The 15,140-nt window shown below is 57.7% G+C and overlaps 1 protein-coding gene across 3 annotated transcripts; it reads right to left on the bottom strand.

Moving 5' to 3' along the window:
* Positions 1 to 516: 516 nt before the first annotated feature.
* NYAP1 (neuronal tyrosine phosphorylated phosphoinositide-3-kinase adaptor 1) lies at positions 517 to 11,460 on the bottom strand. Of its 3 annotated transcripts, none has more exons than XM_032756083.2 (7): positions 11,307 to 11,460; positions 9,911 to 10,062; positions 8,103 to 8,464; positions 5,640 to 7,154; positions 4,567 to 4,779; positions 4,202 to 4,311; positions 517 to 1,670 (listed from the first exon to the last, which is right to left on the bottom strand). In XM_032756083.2, the coding sequence occupies exons 2-7, from the start codon at positions 9,976 to 9,978 to the stop codon at positions 1,413 to 1,415; spliced, it is 2,526 nt and encodes an 841-aa protein (XP_032611974.1). In that variant the 5' UTR covers positions 9,979 to 10,062; positions 11,307 to 11,460; the 3' UTR covers positions 517 to 1,412. The 3 variants fall into 3 exon arrangements, with proteins under 3 accessions (XP_032611974.1, XP_032611966.1, XP_032611968.1); XM_032756075.2 differs by having other exon boundaries at positions 641 to 1,670; positions 4,567 to 4,782; XM_032756077.2 differs by lacking the exon at positions 11,307 to 11,460 and adding an exon at positions 10,578 to 10,598 and having other exon boundaries at positions 641 to 1,670; positions 4,567 to 4,782.
* Positions 11,461 to 15,140: the final 3,680 nt, after the last annotated feature.

Raw genomic sequence — 15,140 nt, 5'->3', positions numbered from 1 at the left:
CTCCCAAGTAGCTGGGATATAGTGCCACCACACCCGGCTAATTTTTGTATTTTTTTTTAGTAGAGATGAGGTTTTACCATGTTGGTCAGGCTGGTCTTGAACTCCTAACCTCGGGTGATCCGCCCACCTTGACCTCCCAAAGTGCTGGAATTACAGGTGTGAGCCACCATGCTTGGCCTTGTCCCCCCTCTCTTACTGCTTCAACAGTTTATTGCCATCTCAGTAGATGTCATCTGAGTAGATCACGAGGTACTTGAAGGCAAGCTTCATGCCCAAATATTCTTTCTGCATCAGTGTAATGCCAAGAACACATTCCGTGCACAAAAAAAAATGCTAATGGAGTCATGGCCCGGTGCATTCCCGAAGACTTACCTGGAACTCCACCTCGCCCTGTGACTTGGCCACAGCTACTGACCCCTCCCCGCACAACCTTCAACTCCCACCAACCAGGGGCAAGATGGGAAAAGGAGCAAGTGTAAGAATGGCAGAGCATGCTGTGAAATAGAAGAAGCCAGCTTTAGGATCATGAGTCTTTTAATATATTATTCTGAAAAGAAAGGAATTAAAAAAAAGTTCCTGACATCTCTTCTGTTTTGTTTTTTTAATTTAAATAAATACCCTGCCCACCCCCCCACCCGCTAAAATTTCCCTCCTCCTCCCCCATCATCCCGCCCATCCCTGGCACTAGACCCTCACCCCAGAACTAAATAAGATGCCTGATTCAGAGCAGGCCACACTGACTACCAAATTCTGGCAAATTGTAAATACTGTGAATAGTCTTGGGCCCTCTGCTTCCCTGGGCCCCTTCTTCTCTCGGTCCACTCCCCATGCGGACCCCTCCTTGGCTGTGGGGTGGCATGGATGGCGGGGCCTTTAGGCATTGGCATTGGGGAGAGTGCAAACTTGGCCCTGATTCTCCACTCCCGGCTCAGGAGTAGGTCAGAAGGGCCCAGAATCGCCCTCCAGACTGAAATAAATAACAAAATAAATACCCCCTCCCCAACTCCCGGCTCTCTAGAAAAGAGCTCCTCCATCTGGCACTCTAGTCCCTCTCAGCTCACCCACCCCCCTCTTCCTCCCGTCCCTTCCTTCCTCCCTTCCCCATGCTGACCTCTGGCTTGGTTCAGGAGGAGGGGTGTACAGCGCCCAGTGGGAAGAACAGCCAGAGCGACTCTGTCCCCAACCTCAAGCAAGCCCTCCTCCTCCTCCAAGTTTCTCAGCAGCGCTGTTGGCATCCTAAGCCCAATGGGCCTGGCAGACTCTCCCCATCCCGGGGGGTAGGGTGGAGGGCAGGGGTGCTCCCTGGCACTCTCCCACGTGGTCCTTCAATGTCTCTCTAGGCGAGGCTCCCGGGAGAGCCAGGAGTGCCCACCCCCTCCCCAGTCCAGGCGCCCCGGTACCCCCGGCCCGCCTCAGATGGCGGTGTCCCAGAGGACCGTGTGCTGCCGGCGGCAGGGCGGGGTGCCGGACTTGCGGGGCTCGGGCCCCCGCCGCCAGCTGGGGAGGATGGGCATGCTCTCCTGCTTGCAGAGGCCTCGGTCCGGGCGGTGGCGCGCCTTGATCTCCTTGCACACGCAGCGCTTGCGCTCGATCACCTCCAGCAGCTTCCCGTCGCGCTCGCGGGCCGGCTGGGGCGGCAGGGGCAGAGGCAGCGGCAGCGCGGGGTGGGGCTGTACCGCGGGCGGGGGAGAAAGGAAAAAGCGGGTAGGGTCGGGGACGTCAGCATGACCGGACGGGTCTGCACTGCCGAGACACACGTCTTCCCCCAGAAGCAAGTCCTTGCTTGCCCCCCACGGCCTCTGCTGGCTCCCTCTGGCTGTGGGACCCATGGGGGCCGAAATCCAACTCCGGCAGCTTTGACCCAGCCACGCCCTAGTCTTCCTGGACAGATGCGTTTTTTAAGTTGGTCCTCCTAGAAGGGATCCCCCTTTTTTTTTTTTCTGTCTTTCTTGTGTCTTTTTGAAACAGGGTCTGGCTCTGCCGCCCAGGCCAGAGTGCAGTGGTGCAATCATAGCTCACTGCAGCCTCGACCTCCTGGGCTCAAGCAATCCTCTAGCGTCAGCCTCCCTCCCAAGTAGCTGGGACTACAGGCATGTACCACTACACCAGCTAATTGTTAAAAAATTAAATTAAATTTTATTTTTGTATTGATGGGATCTTGCTTTGTTACCAAGCCTGGTCGTGAACTCCTGGCCTCAAGGGATCCTCTCATCTTGGCCTCCCGAAGCACTGGGATCACAGGTATCAACTACTGTGCCCAGCTGGGGCAAGGGTAGACAGGGTCCCTCCCTTCCTCCTTTCCTTCCTCCCTTCCTTCCTTCCTTCTTCTTTCTTTCTCTGTCTCTCTCGCTCTCTCTTTCTCTCTTTCTTCCTTCTTTCTCTCGCTCTCTCTTTCTTTCTTTTGACAGGTTCTCCCTCTGCCACCCAGGCTGGAGTGCAGTGGAATGACCATGGCTCACTGCAGACTCCACCTTCCAGGCTCAAGTGATTCTCCTGCCTCAGCCTTCAGAGTTGCTGGAACCACAGGCACGCACCACCATGTCTGGATAATTTTTAAATTTTTTGTAAAGACAGGGAATCCTTATGTTGCCGAGGCTGGTACAGAATTCCTAGGCTCAACCACTTCTCTTGCCTCAGCCTCCCAAAGTACTAGGATTATAGGCGTGAGCTACCATGCTTGACCTCTTTATTTTTTTTTCTTTTGAGACAGGGTCTTGCCCTTACACCCAGGATAGAGTGCTGTGGTGGGATTGTAGTTCATTGCAACCTCAGCCTCCTGGGTTAAAGCAATCCTCCCGTCTCTGCCTCCCACAGTTCTGGGATTATAGGCACAAGACATGGTGCCCAGTGGGGAGGTCTTTTTTCTAAATCACGCAAAGGTGTGCTATTGGCTAGTGGTAGCCCTGACTGATCTCCAAGCTGGGCCCTACCTTGCTGCCCATCTTAAGCAAACCCTCAAACCCTTCCCAGATCCCCTCCCAACCCCCTCACTCTCATTCCTGGGTTCCCGTTAGTCTGTGCTGGCTCAGGCCCCAGCCTGCCTGGCCCCCTTTTTTTTTTTTTTTTTTTGAGGCGGAGTCTAACTCTGTTGCCCAGGCTGGAGTGCAGTGGCATGATCTCCGCTCACTGCAGCCTCCGTCTCCTGGGTTCAAGCAATTCTCATGCCTCAGCCTCCCGAGTAGCTGGGATTACGGGTGCCTGCCCCAATGTCCAGCTAATTTTTGTGGGGTTTTTTTTGTTTTTTGTTGAGACAGAGTCTCTCTCTGTTGCCCAGGCCACTGGAGTACAGTGGTGCGATCTTGGCTCACTGCAACCTCCGTCTCCCGGGTTCAAGCGATTCTTATACCTCTGCCTCCCGAGTAGCTGGGACTACAGGCGCACACCACCACACCTGGCTAATTTTTGTATTTTTAGTAGAGATGGGGTTTCACTATGTTGGTCAGGCTGGTCTCGAACTCCTGACCTTGTGATCCACTCACCTCAGCCTCCCAAACTGCTGGGATTACAGGCATGAGCCACCGCACCTGGCCCTAATTTTTGTATTTTTAGTAGAGGCAGGGTTTCACCATGTTGGCGAGGCTGGTCTCAAACTCCTGACCTCAGGTGATCTGCCTGCCTCGGCCTCCCAAAGTGCTGTGATTACAGACGTAAGCCACTGCACCCTGCGTGGCCCCTTTCTTTCTTTCTTTTTTTCTTCTAAGACAGGGTCTCACTCTGTGGCTCAGGCTGGAATGCAGTAGCGTGATCATGGCTCACTGCAACCTCCACCTCCCAGGGTAAAGCCATCCTCCTACCTCAACCTCCAGAGTAGCTGGGAATTCAGGCTTGCACCAGCACACCAGACTACATTTTGTATTTTTTATAAAGATGGGGTCTCGCTATGTGGCCCAGGCCGGTCTTAAACTCCTGGGCTCAGGCAATCTACCTGCCTTGGCTTCTGAAAGCATTGGGATTACAGGTGTGAGCCACTGCAACTGGCCTTCTTTAAAAGAAAAAAAAAAAAATAGAGACAGGGTCTCACTATGTTGCTCAAGCTAATGAACTTCTGGCCTCATGTGACCCTCCCGCCTTGGCCTCCCAAAGTGCTGGGATTACAGGCATGAGCCACTGTGCCCAGCCCTGGCCCCTTTATTGCTTTTCTTTGCACATTCAAGCCTTCTCCACCTGCTCCTTCACAAATAAACAAAAAACCAAGCCTCACCTGGCTCAGGGCATCCCTGGGCTGGCTGCAGGGCCGGGGTGTGTGGAGAGCGACCTGCCGGACTCCGGAGGTGGAGGCCGAGCGCCCCAGGCGGTAGCCTCCCGTGAAGTCTGAGGTGGAAGAAGGAGGAGTGAGGACTGCAGGGGCCTCAGGTACCCCTCCCCTAGTTCCCAGTCCCCTGCCCTTGAATGGTCCAGGCTGCCCCGCCTCATCAGAAGGGAAAAGGGGGTGGAAATGTGGTATGAAGATTTAGGGCCCTGGACATGGACGTGAACAGGTGAGAGAAAGTCAGGACAGGTGGGGCTAGACCCTGGGAGATCCCCCAGCCAGCCCCGCTGTGCACAGGTGTGTGCAGGCGGCATCACCTCCATTGCGGTGGCAGGCAGGGAAGGTCTGGCAGGGAATGGGCAGCGCAGTGCGGCTCCCTCCTCGGTCTCCGTGGTGGATCCTGGCCAGCAGGCCCTCTGCCCCCTGGCTCCTCACTGGGATCCCCGATATCACAGGGCCCCTGTCCTCACGCTCCACCTTGCCTGAACCCTCAGCACTGCCATTCCAGGCCCGGGCACCGTCCTCGACCTCTGCTGGGATGACAAGGAGAGCTGTGTGCCTGCACGTTGGAGGCATCATTCTGTCCCTCCGGCCACACATGCTGCAGTATGGGTGGACTAGAAGACACAACTGCCCCTTTTGCAAGTAACGGCTGGGATGGGGCTCCTTCACACTCCCCCAACATACATACACACACACACACACACACACACACACACCCCTTCCTTTCCACCCATTGGTACCATCTCCTGGGGCTGAGAATCATGTCTATGTGCTGCATCCAAACCCTTTTCCCTGGTCAGAGGGGCCTCCCCAACCGCAGCTTTAGCTTCCAAGCCCCTCCATCTCCAGATAGGGCCAGAATGACCATCCCCCTGGGATCAAGACCTGTAGGGGGAGAATCCCAATTCCTGAGCCCAGAAGGGGGAGGGCTGGGGGGAAGGGCTGCCTGTGAACTAAGCTCATCTCTGAGAGGAGGCCTGGCAGAGCATTGCGTTACCAGGCAACGGTAGGGGCCTCCCTCTCCTCTCCCTCCTGTCTGGATGCGTTGCCATGGTAACAGCTGGGAGGCAGCTGTGTTTAGTTCCTGGTGCGCACACTCACAAGCACACACCCCTGCAGCCCCGGGAAGGGAGGGGCAGGGAGCAGAGCAGGACAGGGCCAGATTTGACCCCCTTCGCCTCCCAGACCCTCCTGCTCCTCCAGCGCACACTGGGGGACCCCGGCCTGTCTATTGCCCACCCCCACCCCTCTGGTCTCCTAGAAAATATTCCAGACTCAAGGCTGTGACTTCCAAATAACCCCTCCAACACCTCCCCCAAACCATCGCAGGCATCCCTAGCTGCCCCCCACCCCCGATGCCAGCCCCCACTCCCCACCCCTCACTCACTGTCCAACTCCTTTGCTTTTCTCCCTCCATAGAGGACCTTCCTCTGCAGGGCCCAGCCTGCCCCAAATGTCGCGGCGCCCATCTCCTCCTCTTCCTCCTCTGGTGTCCCTGCGCTGGCGATGACGTGGGCACAGGAGATGCTGGCAAAAGCACCCCCATCGGTCCCTTGCTCCTGCAGCTGGATCTTGACCATGGGGGATGGGGCCCCCACACCACAGCCCTTATTCAGCACCCCCCCAGCCTTGAGGCTCTCATAGGCAGGGGGTCTCTTGAGCCCAGCTGCTGTGGCTGGGTAGGTCCACAGCGGGGTCAGGGGGCCTGCAGTTGGGTCCGGAAGGCTGTGGGGGGAGGCAAAGCAGCCACGGTGGTGGAGGACCCCAGCTGCCGCACCCATGGCCCCACCGTGGGGGCTGGACTTCCCTGGCACGGGGGGCCTCGAGCTGGTACACAGCATCCCATGGAGGACTGAGATCTCCTTCTCCGTCTTTGGCTCCCCAGCACCCAGGGGTGGACCAGCTGGCAGGACAGAGTGCGTGGTCACCTTGACCGCCGAGTACACCATGGTGTAAGACACGGCCTTGTCCTTGGGGGGGCCGGGGAGCAAGGCGGCCGGGGCAGGGGGGGCTGCCGGCGGCCCCGCCGCCTTAGGGCAGATCATGCTGTGGGAGTTGGGGAGCTCCCGCTCCCCCCGGGGCTGGCCAGAGCCCTGGGGTGGCAACGGTGTCGAGTGGCTCCGGGCCCGGCCCGATGGTCCCAGCAGCAGCAGGTTGGCAGCAGGAGGTGGAGGCGGTGGGGGAGGCGTCTCCCGCTCCCGTGCAGGCACTTGGGGAGCTGGGGTGGAGCCGGCTGGCTCCTTGGAGTGGCAGAGGACAGGTAGCCTTGAGACCCCATCGCCAGGGGTTCGGGAAACAGACTTGGCTTGGGGGAAGGCCAGGAGTGGAGGCCGGTGCTGAAGGAGGTTGGGGAAGGGCGGGGGGATTTCACAAGGAGTGGTCTTGGTGGGCGTCCCGTCCCTCCGGCTCGGGAGGGCTGAAGCTGGGCGGCGGTGGGCATGGGGCGGAAGGGTGTGAGGCTGTTGTGGCGGGGATGTTGCCGTCAACAGTGGAGGGCCATTGGCCCGGCCTTCCCCAGCCTCTTCCGGCAGCGGGTACTTCATCTCCTCATAGATGGCCTCACTCTCTTCAGAGTCCGAGTCGGTGCCCGCTGGAGGGGTCGGGCCCCCACCCCCAAGAGGGGGCCCAGCCAGGCCTCCTCCACTTCGTCCTCCTCCCCTAAAGACGTCCCCCACCATCTCAATGTACACAGGCTCTTCCTGGGCACCCACATCAGGGTCCCCAGCTACTCGGGACCCCCTAGTGAGGCGCTGAAGAGGCAGGTTTCCCCCTCGAGTAGAGGGGCCTGGGGGGCAGGATTCATCGAAGGAGACAGAGAGCTGGGTGTTAGGGCTTCGCCTGGGCTTCTGCGGAGGAACCTTCCGGCTGGACTCTCGGCCCTCTGGGGTTGGCTTCTGTGAGCCTGGACAGGACAAGAAAGAGAAAAATAAACCAGGCTTTTAATGAGGGGAGCAAGTGGGAGGAGCCCATTCTGATCCCTTGACCCCTCTGCAAGGACATATCTGCCTCTTCATTTTCCCCACATTCCTCAACTTATAGCCCCAGGAGGTTTCTTCGTTTCTTTTTTATTTTTTAATAGAGATGGGTCTTGCCACATTGCCCAGACTGGTCCCAAATTCCTGGGCTCAAGGGATCCTCCTGCCTCGGCCTCCTAAAGCACTAGGATTCCAGGCATCAGCCACCATGCCCAGCTGTAGTTTCCTTTTCTACTAGTCAGCCCTTGGTCTTTTTAAAACGTCAATTAATTGGCCAGGCACAGTGGCTCACGCCTGCAATCCCAGCACTTTGGGAGGCCGAGATGGGTGGATCACCTGAGGCCAGCAAGCCTGGCCTTGTCAGCCTGGCCAACAAGACGAAACCTTGTCTCTACTAAAAATACAAAAAATTAGCCTGGCGTGGTGATGGACGCCAGTAATCCCAGCTATCTGGGAGGCTGAGGCAGGAGAACTGCTTAAACCTGGGAGGCGGAGGATGCACTCCTGCCTGGGCAACAGAGCGAGACTCTGTCTCAAAAAAAAAAAAAAAGTGCTGAGATTACGGCGTGAGCCACAGTGCCTGTCCCACAGCCCTCAGTCTTTCTAATGTATTCTCCAGAATCCGCAGCTCCTACCTTCATTGTCCCTCTGAGGCCACCACCCCTTTCTCAAGAACTTTTCAGGGAGTGTCCCCTGCCCTTGAATGGTTCATCTCAGGCCCATCCAAAACGACCCCCCCCAATTCCTTTTGAGAATGGAATCTTCCACTTCCTTGGTTCTTCCCTGAATGAACCCTCCCGGCAAGCCTCCCCGGGCCTGGAATAGATCCTCCCAGCTCCCAGCTCCACCCCAGGGAGAGATAGGGGGTATCTCACCTGCTTTCTTGCTGGGGGGCGTCTCTGCCCCCGACCCGGGCCCCACCATGCTGAGCTTGGTGCTGGGGTGTCTCCGGGGCTTGGCAGGGGGTCTTCGGGTGCTGCTGTCCTCTGTGAGGCCCCCACCGCCCCCGCCAGGGCCACCCCCGACACTGTCCATGCTGCCCACCGAGTGGCAGGAGAGGGAGCGTGGGGCCATGGCGCTGCGGCAGGGGTGCGGGGTGTGCTCCTGGGAGGCGGGCATCGTCATGAAACCCATCCTGAGGGAGCGCCGCAGGGAGGCGATGTCCCGCACGCGGACCCCAGGCCCCTGGCCGGCCGCGGGCCCAGCCGAGCCAGCGGGAGCCACCTCCTTACTGGAGCTGGGGAGAGAAAGCCACGATGGAGTGGAGGAAGGGCCTCGGACCTGGGCCTCCCTTTTTTCCACCCCAAGAGGTGTCAGCAACCCTGTGGCTTCCCAGGGAGGAGGACGGGAGCCTGGGTGGGGACAGGGTTGCCAGAAGGTCCAAGGCACCAATGAAGGGGCTTCAGGCAGAATCTCGGGCTTTAAAAACACAAGGCAGTTGGGGGCAGGGATGAGAAGAGGGGTGAGTATGCCTGCAGGGGAGCATCCCTGGGGCTGGCGGATCCCAGCCTGGGCACCTATGTGGACAGCCTTGTGCAGAGGTAGAGATACAAACCCAGGTAACACAGACGGACACACCTGCCCCCCACAGCTCCTTGGTCCCTCTTACTCTCACAGTGGCCCACACCTGGCCTCTGGTTACCCCTCCTGCCCAGCCACTGTGACCTCCGCCCCCACGGCACACCTCCTCTCCCAGATCCAGGATGTGCCCCTCCAGGACCAGAGCAGCCTCCCTGCCCTGGCCCATCCTTCTTCCTCCCTCTCCCCTGGTGCTGTTCTCTCTCTGTCAGCCTCCCCAGCTCACCCCCATTCCATTCCACTGTCCCTGAGCTTCTGTCTGAGTGGAGGGTGGCGGAGGGTTGGGGGGGCGGCTGGCAGGGAAGAGAGGAGAGCTGTGTGGGGTGGGCACTCATTAAGGCCCTGTCTACTAACCCTTCATTAGGGAGAGATCGCTGCAGCGATCACTCTGATTAATCTAATTAACAACATGAATTAAACTCCACAGTTTCGAGGAAGGAAAAGGGAGGTGGCCTGTGAGTCAGGCTCCAAGTGGCTGTGAAGTCAATGGGAGTGAAGAGGAGAAGGAGAGAAGGATGGGAGAGGCCAGGCCCCAGGTCCCTGGAAGGGCAAGCGGGGAGGCAGACAGGGATTGCAGGGGTCCGGGGGTCGTCCCCTGCCCTGGCTCTTTGGCAAGGCCCAGCCTGCATGTCTGCCCACCACACACACAACCCCGTCACTTGACCACCCACCTCCCCCAGCAGGGAAAACTGGGAGGAGGCCAAGTGGATGTTCTCTGATGCCCCTGAAATGACCCCTTCCCTAGACCCTGGGAGGGAGGCGGGGCCTGCCCCTTCCAAGGTCAGGTGACAGGAGAGCCCACAGCCAGCCCCAAATTTGCAGAAAGGAGAAGGGCTACAGGCCAGAGGTGAGTCAGGAAGGAGTGACTCGGGCCTCTGGGGATGGGGAACAACCAAAGGGGTGCTCCTAGGCTGTAAACCCCCCCGCAGAAGGGCAGGAGTTGGGCCGGGACAGTCTGTGTGCAATCCTGGCCGTTCCGTACTGACTCTGAGATCAGAGAGCTCACTCATGACAAGGCTGCCAGGCCCCCGAGAAGGGCTGTGGCCCAGTGAGGGGGCAGGCAGAGGTGCGGAAGGGAAGGGAGCGGTCTGGGGCGCAGCCTTACCTCCTCTTGGCCTCCTCTTCCTTGTGCTGCCTCCACTCCAGCTTGGTTTTTCGGTAGAGGAGGTTCATCTCGTGGGGCAGGAGGTGGGGGCTGGGGGGCCCTGCTCAGCGCCACCAGGCCCGGGGGGCGGCCCTCCCTGGGTCCCGGATCCACTGGGTGGGGGGGTGGGGTGGGTGAGAAGGGAAAAAAAGAAAGGTGGGATGGGTGGGGGCCAGGGATGAATGAAAGAGAGAAAAAGGAGAAGAGACATGACTTGGGTCCTCAGAGAGGAAAACACAGACAGAAAACCCAACACAGCTTCAAGGACCCACAGACAGATAGACAGACACAGACCCCGACAAAGGTGTTCAGAGCCCCAAATACGCACTCTGGAGAGACCAAGTCAACACAGATTCCCTTCTTGTGTAAAGACATCCTGATCCACCACCCATACAGGCCCCACAAACAGACTGCAACCCCTCAGCTACACAAGTACACATTCAGACACACAAACCATGGAGCCACCGACCCACATCTACAGACAGAGGACCAGACACAGAGATTGGCATAGGTAAACAGAAACCTAGGGATAGACAGGCACACAGACATAAACACCCACAGACACACCCACAGACACACACACAGACCTCCAGACACACACAAATCTGCTACACGGAACCGGACACACCTACAGGCAGAGTTATGCCCAGGGCCTACTTGCGTACATTGCACCCCACTGGGAAAAGGGGAGATGGTCAGACTCTCCCCCCCATCTTGGGCTGTAGGGGGATCTCATGAGGGCAGGGTGGGGACGCTGAAGGAAGGATGGGAGACACCTGAGTTGGGTATCTAAAATACCACCCATCCATCTATTTCCACTGCCTGCCTTCCCCACCTTCCAGTCCTTCCCCGGGCCTGGGCCTTGGTCCACCCCGATTCCGGCTCCCTGGTCCTTTAGCGATGGTTTGGTCTCTGCCTCCCTCCCTCGCTGATGGCCCCAATCACCTTCTTCTTCCTCCAGGATTTGGGAGGCCCCTGGTTTTCCTCTTCCAGTCCCCGCCCCTCAATCCCACCCGGGGGGCTCCAGTCTGGCCCCATTGCTACCTTCTGGGCTGCGGCCTCCATACCTGCTCCGGTTTTCCTTCCCCCAAACCCACACTCTTCTTTTCGCCTTCAGCCTCACTTCTCCTCCCAGGCGCCCCTCCTTACAGCCGTCCTCCCCCTTCCCCTGTTCCAAACCTGGCCTGCTTCATCCCCCTTCTCCATCCAAGGGCCCCAGGTTCCTGGCACCCCTCCCCTTCCCCTTGTCCTGCTACCCTGGGCTTCTCCGCCTTTCGCACCGCCAATCCTCCCTGTCCCTTGTCCCCCCACCCCAACCTTCCTGCACCAAGCCTCCCCAGTTTCTCCATCACCGTACCTGGCCTGCCGGGCGCCGGCCCCCCCATGCCGGGCTCCGCCCGGAGCAGGAGGAGGGAGGAGGAGAGACAGAGACAGACCGGGGGGAGCGAAGCTGGGCCCTGCCGCAGAGACAGCCCCGCCTCCGGGTCCGCCCCCAGACCCGCCCCCGGCCCCAAACCCACCCTTCCACACCCTCCAAGGACGGAACGGGAGCGGCCGTGCGGCGCGGGGCCGCGGGGCTGGGGCGCGGGGCGCGGGAGCTGCGGAGCCTGCGGGAGCAGATTCGGAGGAAGGTCGTGGGGCGCTGGGGGCCCGGCGCCAGCTCGTCGCGGTCTTGGGGCGTCCGCTCCTCGCCGCCCCTCGCCCCCTGCCCGGCCGGGCGGTGCTGAGTTCGGTCTCCCCGGCCCCGGCGGAGCGGCGGGCAGCGGCGCCCTCCAGCGGCAGCCTGGGGCTCGCGCCCCCGCCCCGTGCACCCCGTGCGCCCAGTGCGCCCGGCGCGCCCCGGGTCCGCACCCAGCGTCGGGCCGAGGCCGAGGCTGCGGCTGCGGGGCCCGGGGTGCAGTGAGGCGCCGAGGCCGCCAGGGGGTGCCGCTTTCCAGGCCGAGGGGCTCCGAAGGTGGGGAACGGGACGGGCGGCGGCTCAGCCCAGCAGGGGGCGTGCTCCGGCGGCCGCGCCCTCTTTCCCCGCTGCCCCCAGGTGCCAGGAGAGCACCCGAGTTGGCTCGCTGGGGAGTCGGCCGCTTCCCCCTGCAACCTCCCGGGGGTGCCCGGATCTCGTTCCACCGTCTGGGCTCAAAGCTATCCGCCCCCGTGGCCCGAGTCCTCCTCTCGTGACCTTTGACTCCCCCGGCGCCGCTCGCAGTGATCAGGGTCGACCTGAGTGTGGCCACCGCGGCCACCACCCTGGCACTGTCGGGGGGCCGCTGCGGGACGTGACCTCGACCTCCCCGCCCATCACTTTTCTCATCATCTCCCCTAGAAATAACTCCCTCTGAAATCCGTTGGGCGCACAGCTCTGTAGCGGGGGTAAATCAGCCGGAGAAGACCTCGGTTGTACCTTCCACGGACTGGAAAATGGGCACGGCAAAGATAGGCACGGCCTGATCCCTGGAGCCTGCGAATGCTACTTTCCATGGCAGCGTCTTTGCAGACTTGCTGTGTGGCTTTAGGCAGATCGTGCAACCTCTCTGAGAGACGCTTTAGTCCGGGGATGTCCACTCTTTTGACTTCCCTGGGCCACATTGGAAGAAGAATTTGTCTTGAGCCACACATAAAATACTTTTAACACTGGCCGGGCGCGGTGGCTCACGCCTGTAATCCCAGCACTTTGTGAGGCCGAGGCTGGTGGATCACCTGACATCAGAAGTTTGAGACCAGCCTGGCCAATGTGGCAAAACCCCATGTCTACTAAAAATAGAAAAAATAAGCTGGGCATGGTGGCCTGCGCCTGTAATCCCAGCTACTCGGGAGGCCAAGGCAGGAGAATCGCTTGACCTGGAAGGCGGAGGTTGACGTGAGCCCAGATCGGGCCACTGCACTCCAGCCTGGGTGAGAGAGAAAGACTTTATCTCAGAAAAAACAAACAAACAAACAAAACCCCCAAAACTCCTAATGTTTTAAGAAAATTTACGAATTTGTCCTGGGCTACAAGCTGCCCATGCAGTTGGACAAGCTGGCTTTAGTCCATTCTTTGTTGGAAGGGGAGGGGTAGTAAAATAATACCAAAGTGCCTTGTAAATTGTAAAGGGTCCCACATATTAAAGGCTATTAGGAATGCTCCCAGGGGAGGGAAATATTAAAACACTTAAAACCCATTTCACGTCTATACCTTTAGTATGATTAGTTTATACGTGTAGGCCGGGAACAGTGGCTCATGACTGTAATCCCAGTACTTTGGGAGGCTGAGGCGTGCAGATCACTTGAGGTCAGGAGTTCGAGACCAGCCTGGCCAACATGATGAGACCCCCCCACCATCTCTACTAAAAATACAAAAATTAGCCAGGCGTGGTGGCAGGTGCCTACAATCCTAGCTACTCGGGAGGCTGAGGCAGGAGAATCACAACCTGGGAGGCGGAGGTTGCAGTGAGCTGAGATGATGCCACTGCACTCCAGCTTGGGTGACAGAGCAAGACTTCCTCTCAAATTAAATTAAATTAAAATATAAAAATGTGTATGTATTTACTCAATAAACATTTCTGCAGAGATCAACAATGTGCCAGGGCCTCTAGACTCAGATACCAGTGCCTGAGGCAGAGAAAGGGACTGCCCAAAGATAATTTTTGAATAGTTTTCAGCAAGAAGGAAGGCAGGCCTGGGGAAGGAGGGACCAAGGCTGTGTTCTGAATGTTGCTAGAGGAGAAAAGTTTCTGTAAGGGACAGAGGGATGCAGTCTGGAGGGGTAGGGAGCAGGTGGGAGGCTGCTTCCCAGACCTCACTAGTTGGGAGGCCCACAGACCTGGGCTATGGCAGCCATTGTTACTATGGCTTAAGGGAGAGAAACAGAAGTGTGGATGCTTCTAACAAAGAGATAAAGAATAAATACATAAAGAGGGTAGGTATTGCATTGTTTTATTTTTACGTAACCCTAAAGAGGGGTTAGAAATTTCCCTGAGGCCGGGCACCATGGCTCACGCCTGTAATGTCAGCTCTTTGGGAGGCCCAGCTGGGAGAATCATTTGAGGCCTGGAATTCGAGATCAGCCTGGGCAACATACTAATATCCCGTCTCTATGAAAACTAAAAAATTAGCCAGGTATGGTGGTGTACACCTGTGGTCCCAGCTACTAGGGAGGCAGAAGCAGGAGGATCACTTGAGGCCAGGAGTTTAAGACCACCCTGGGCAACATTGCAAGACCCCCATCTCTACCAAAAAAAATTTTTTAAAGAAATTTAGCCAGGCATAGTAGTGTGTGTCTGTGGTCCCAGCCACTTGGGAGGCTAAGGCAGGAGGATCAATTGAAACCAGGAGTTTGAGACCATACTGGGTGACATAGTGAGAGCCCCCATCTTTACAAAAATTTAAAAATTAGCTGGCTGTGGTGGTATGCATCTAAAGTCCTAGCTACTTGGGAGGCTGAGGCAGGAGCATGGCTTGAGCCCAGGAGTTCCAGGCTGTGGTGAGCTATGATCACACCACTGCACTCCATCCTGGGCAGCAGAGAGAGACAGAGAGAGAGAGAGAGAGAGACCCTGTCTCTAAAAAAAAGGGGGGGGCGAGTTGGGGGAAATGGGAATAGTATAACATCCAGGATTTGATTTCAAATAGTCCAGCAAAATACAGCTGGCCCCCACACAATGTCATTTCATTGAATGTCATTTCATTATAACATTGATGATTTTTTAAAAATTGATTTTGGGCTGGGACCACCATCTCTGTGGAGTTTGCATGGTCTCCCCATGTCTGCATGGCATGTTTGAAAATTTTCATAATAATCCACTTTTTTTTTTTTTTTTGAGACATAGTCTCACTCTTGCCCAGGCTGGAGTGCAGTGGCACAATCTTGGCTCACTGCATCCTCAACCTCCTGGGCTCAAGAGATCTTCCTGCCTCACAGCCTCCCGAGTAGCTGGGACTACAGGTATACATCACCACACTCAGTTTTTTTTTTTTTTTTTTAAGATGGAGTCTTGCTCTGTCGCCAGGCTGGAGTGCAGTGGTGCGATCTTGACTCACTGCAACCTCCGCCTTCCAGGTTCAAGTGATTCTCCTGCCTCAGCCTCCCAAGTAGCTAGGACTACAGGCACCCGCCACCACACCTTGATAATTTTTGTATTTTTAGTAGAGACGCGGTTTCACCATGTTGGCCAGGATGGTCTCAATCTCTTGACCTCGTGATCCGCCTGCCTCGGCCTCC

The sequence above is a fragment of the Hylobates moloch genome, unplaced genomic scaffold, assembly GCF_009828535.3.
Source record: "Hylobates moloch isolate HMO894 unplaced genomic scaffold, HMol_V3 SCAFFOLD_1, whole genome shotgun sequence".
NCBI classification, from domain to species: domain Eukaryota; kingdom Metazoa; phylum Chordata; class Mammalia; order Primates; family Hylobatidae; genus Hylobates; species Hylobates moloch.
Note: the sequence above shows the minus strand (reverse complement) of the source record. Positions and strands in the feature narration are given on the sequence as shown.

What these genes read in the sequence shown, in the direction of transcription:
- NYAP1 (XM_032756075.2), bottom strand. Translation starts at nt 9,978, where the DNA reads ATGAACCTCCTCTACCGAAAAACCAAGCTGGAGTGGAGGCAGCACAAG. An exon ending in AAAAGCAAAGGAGTTGGACA is followed by an intron (nt 4,783 to 5,639) that starts GTGAGTGAGGGG and finishes TTGTCATCCCAG; the next exon opens with CAGAGGTCGAGGACGGTGCC. An exon ending in CCAGGGATGCCCTGAGCCAG is followed by an intron (nt 1,671 to 4,201) that starts GTGAGGCTTGGT and finishes CCCGCGGTACAG; the next exon opens with CCCCACCCCGCGCTGCCGCT.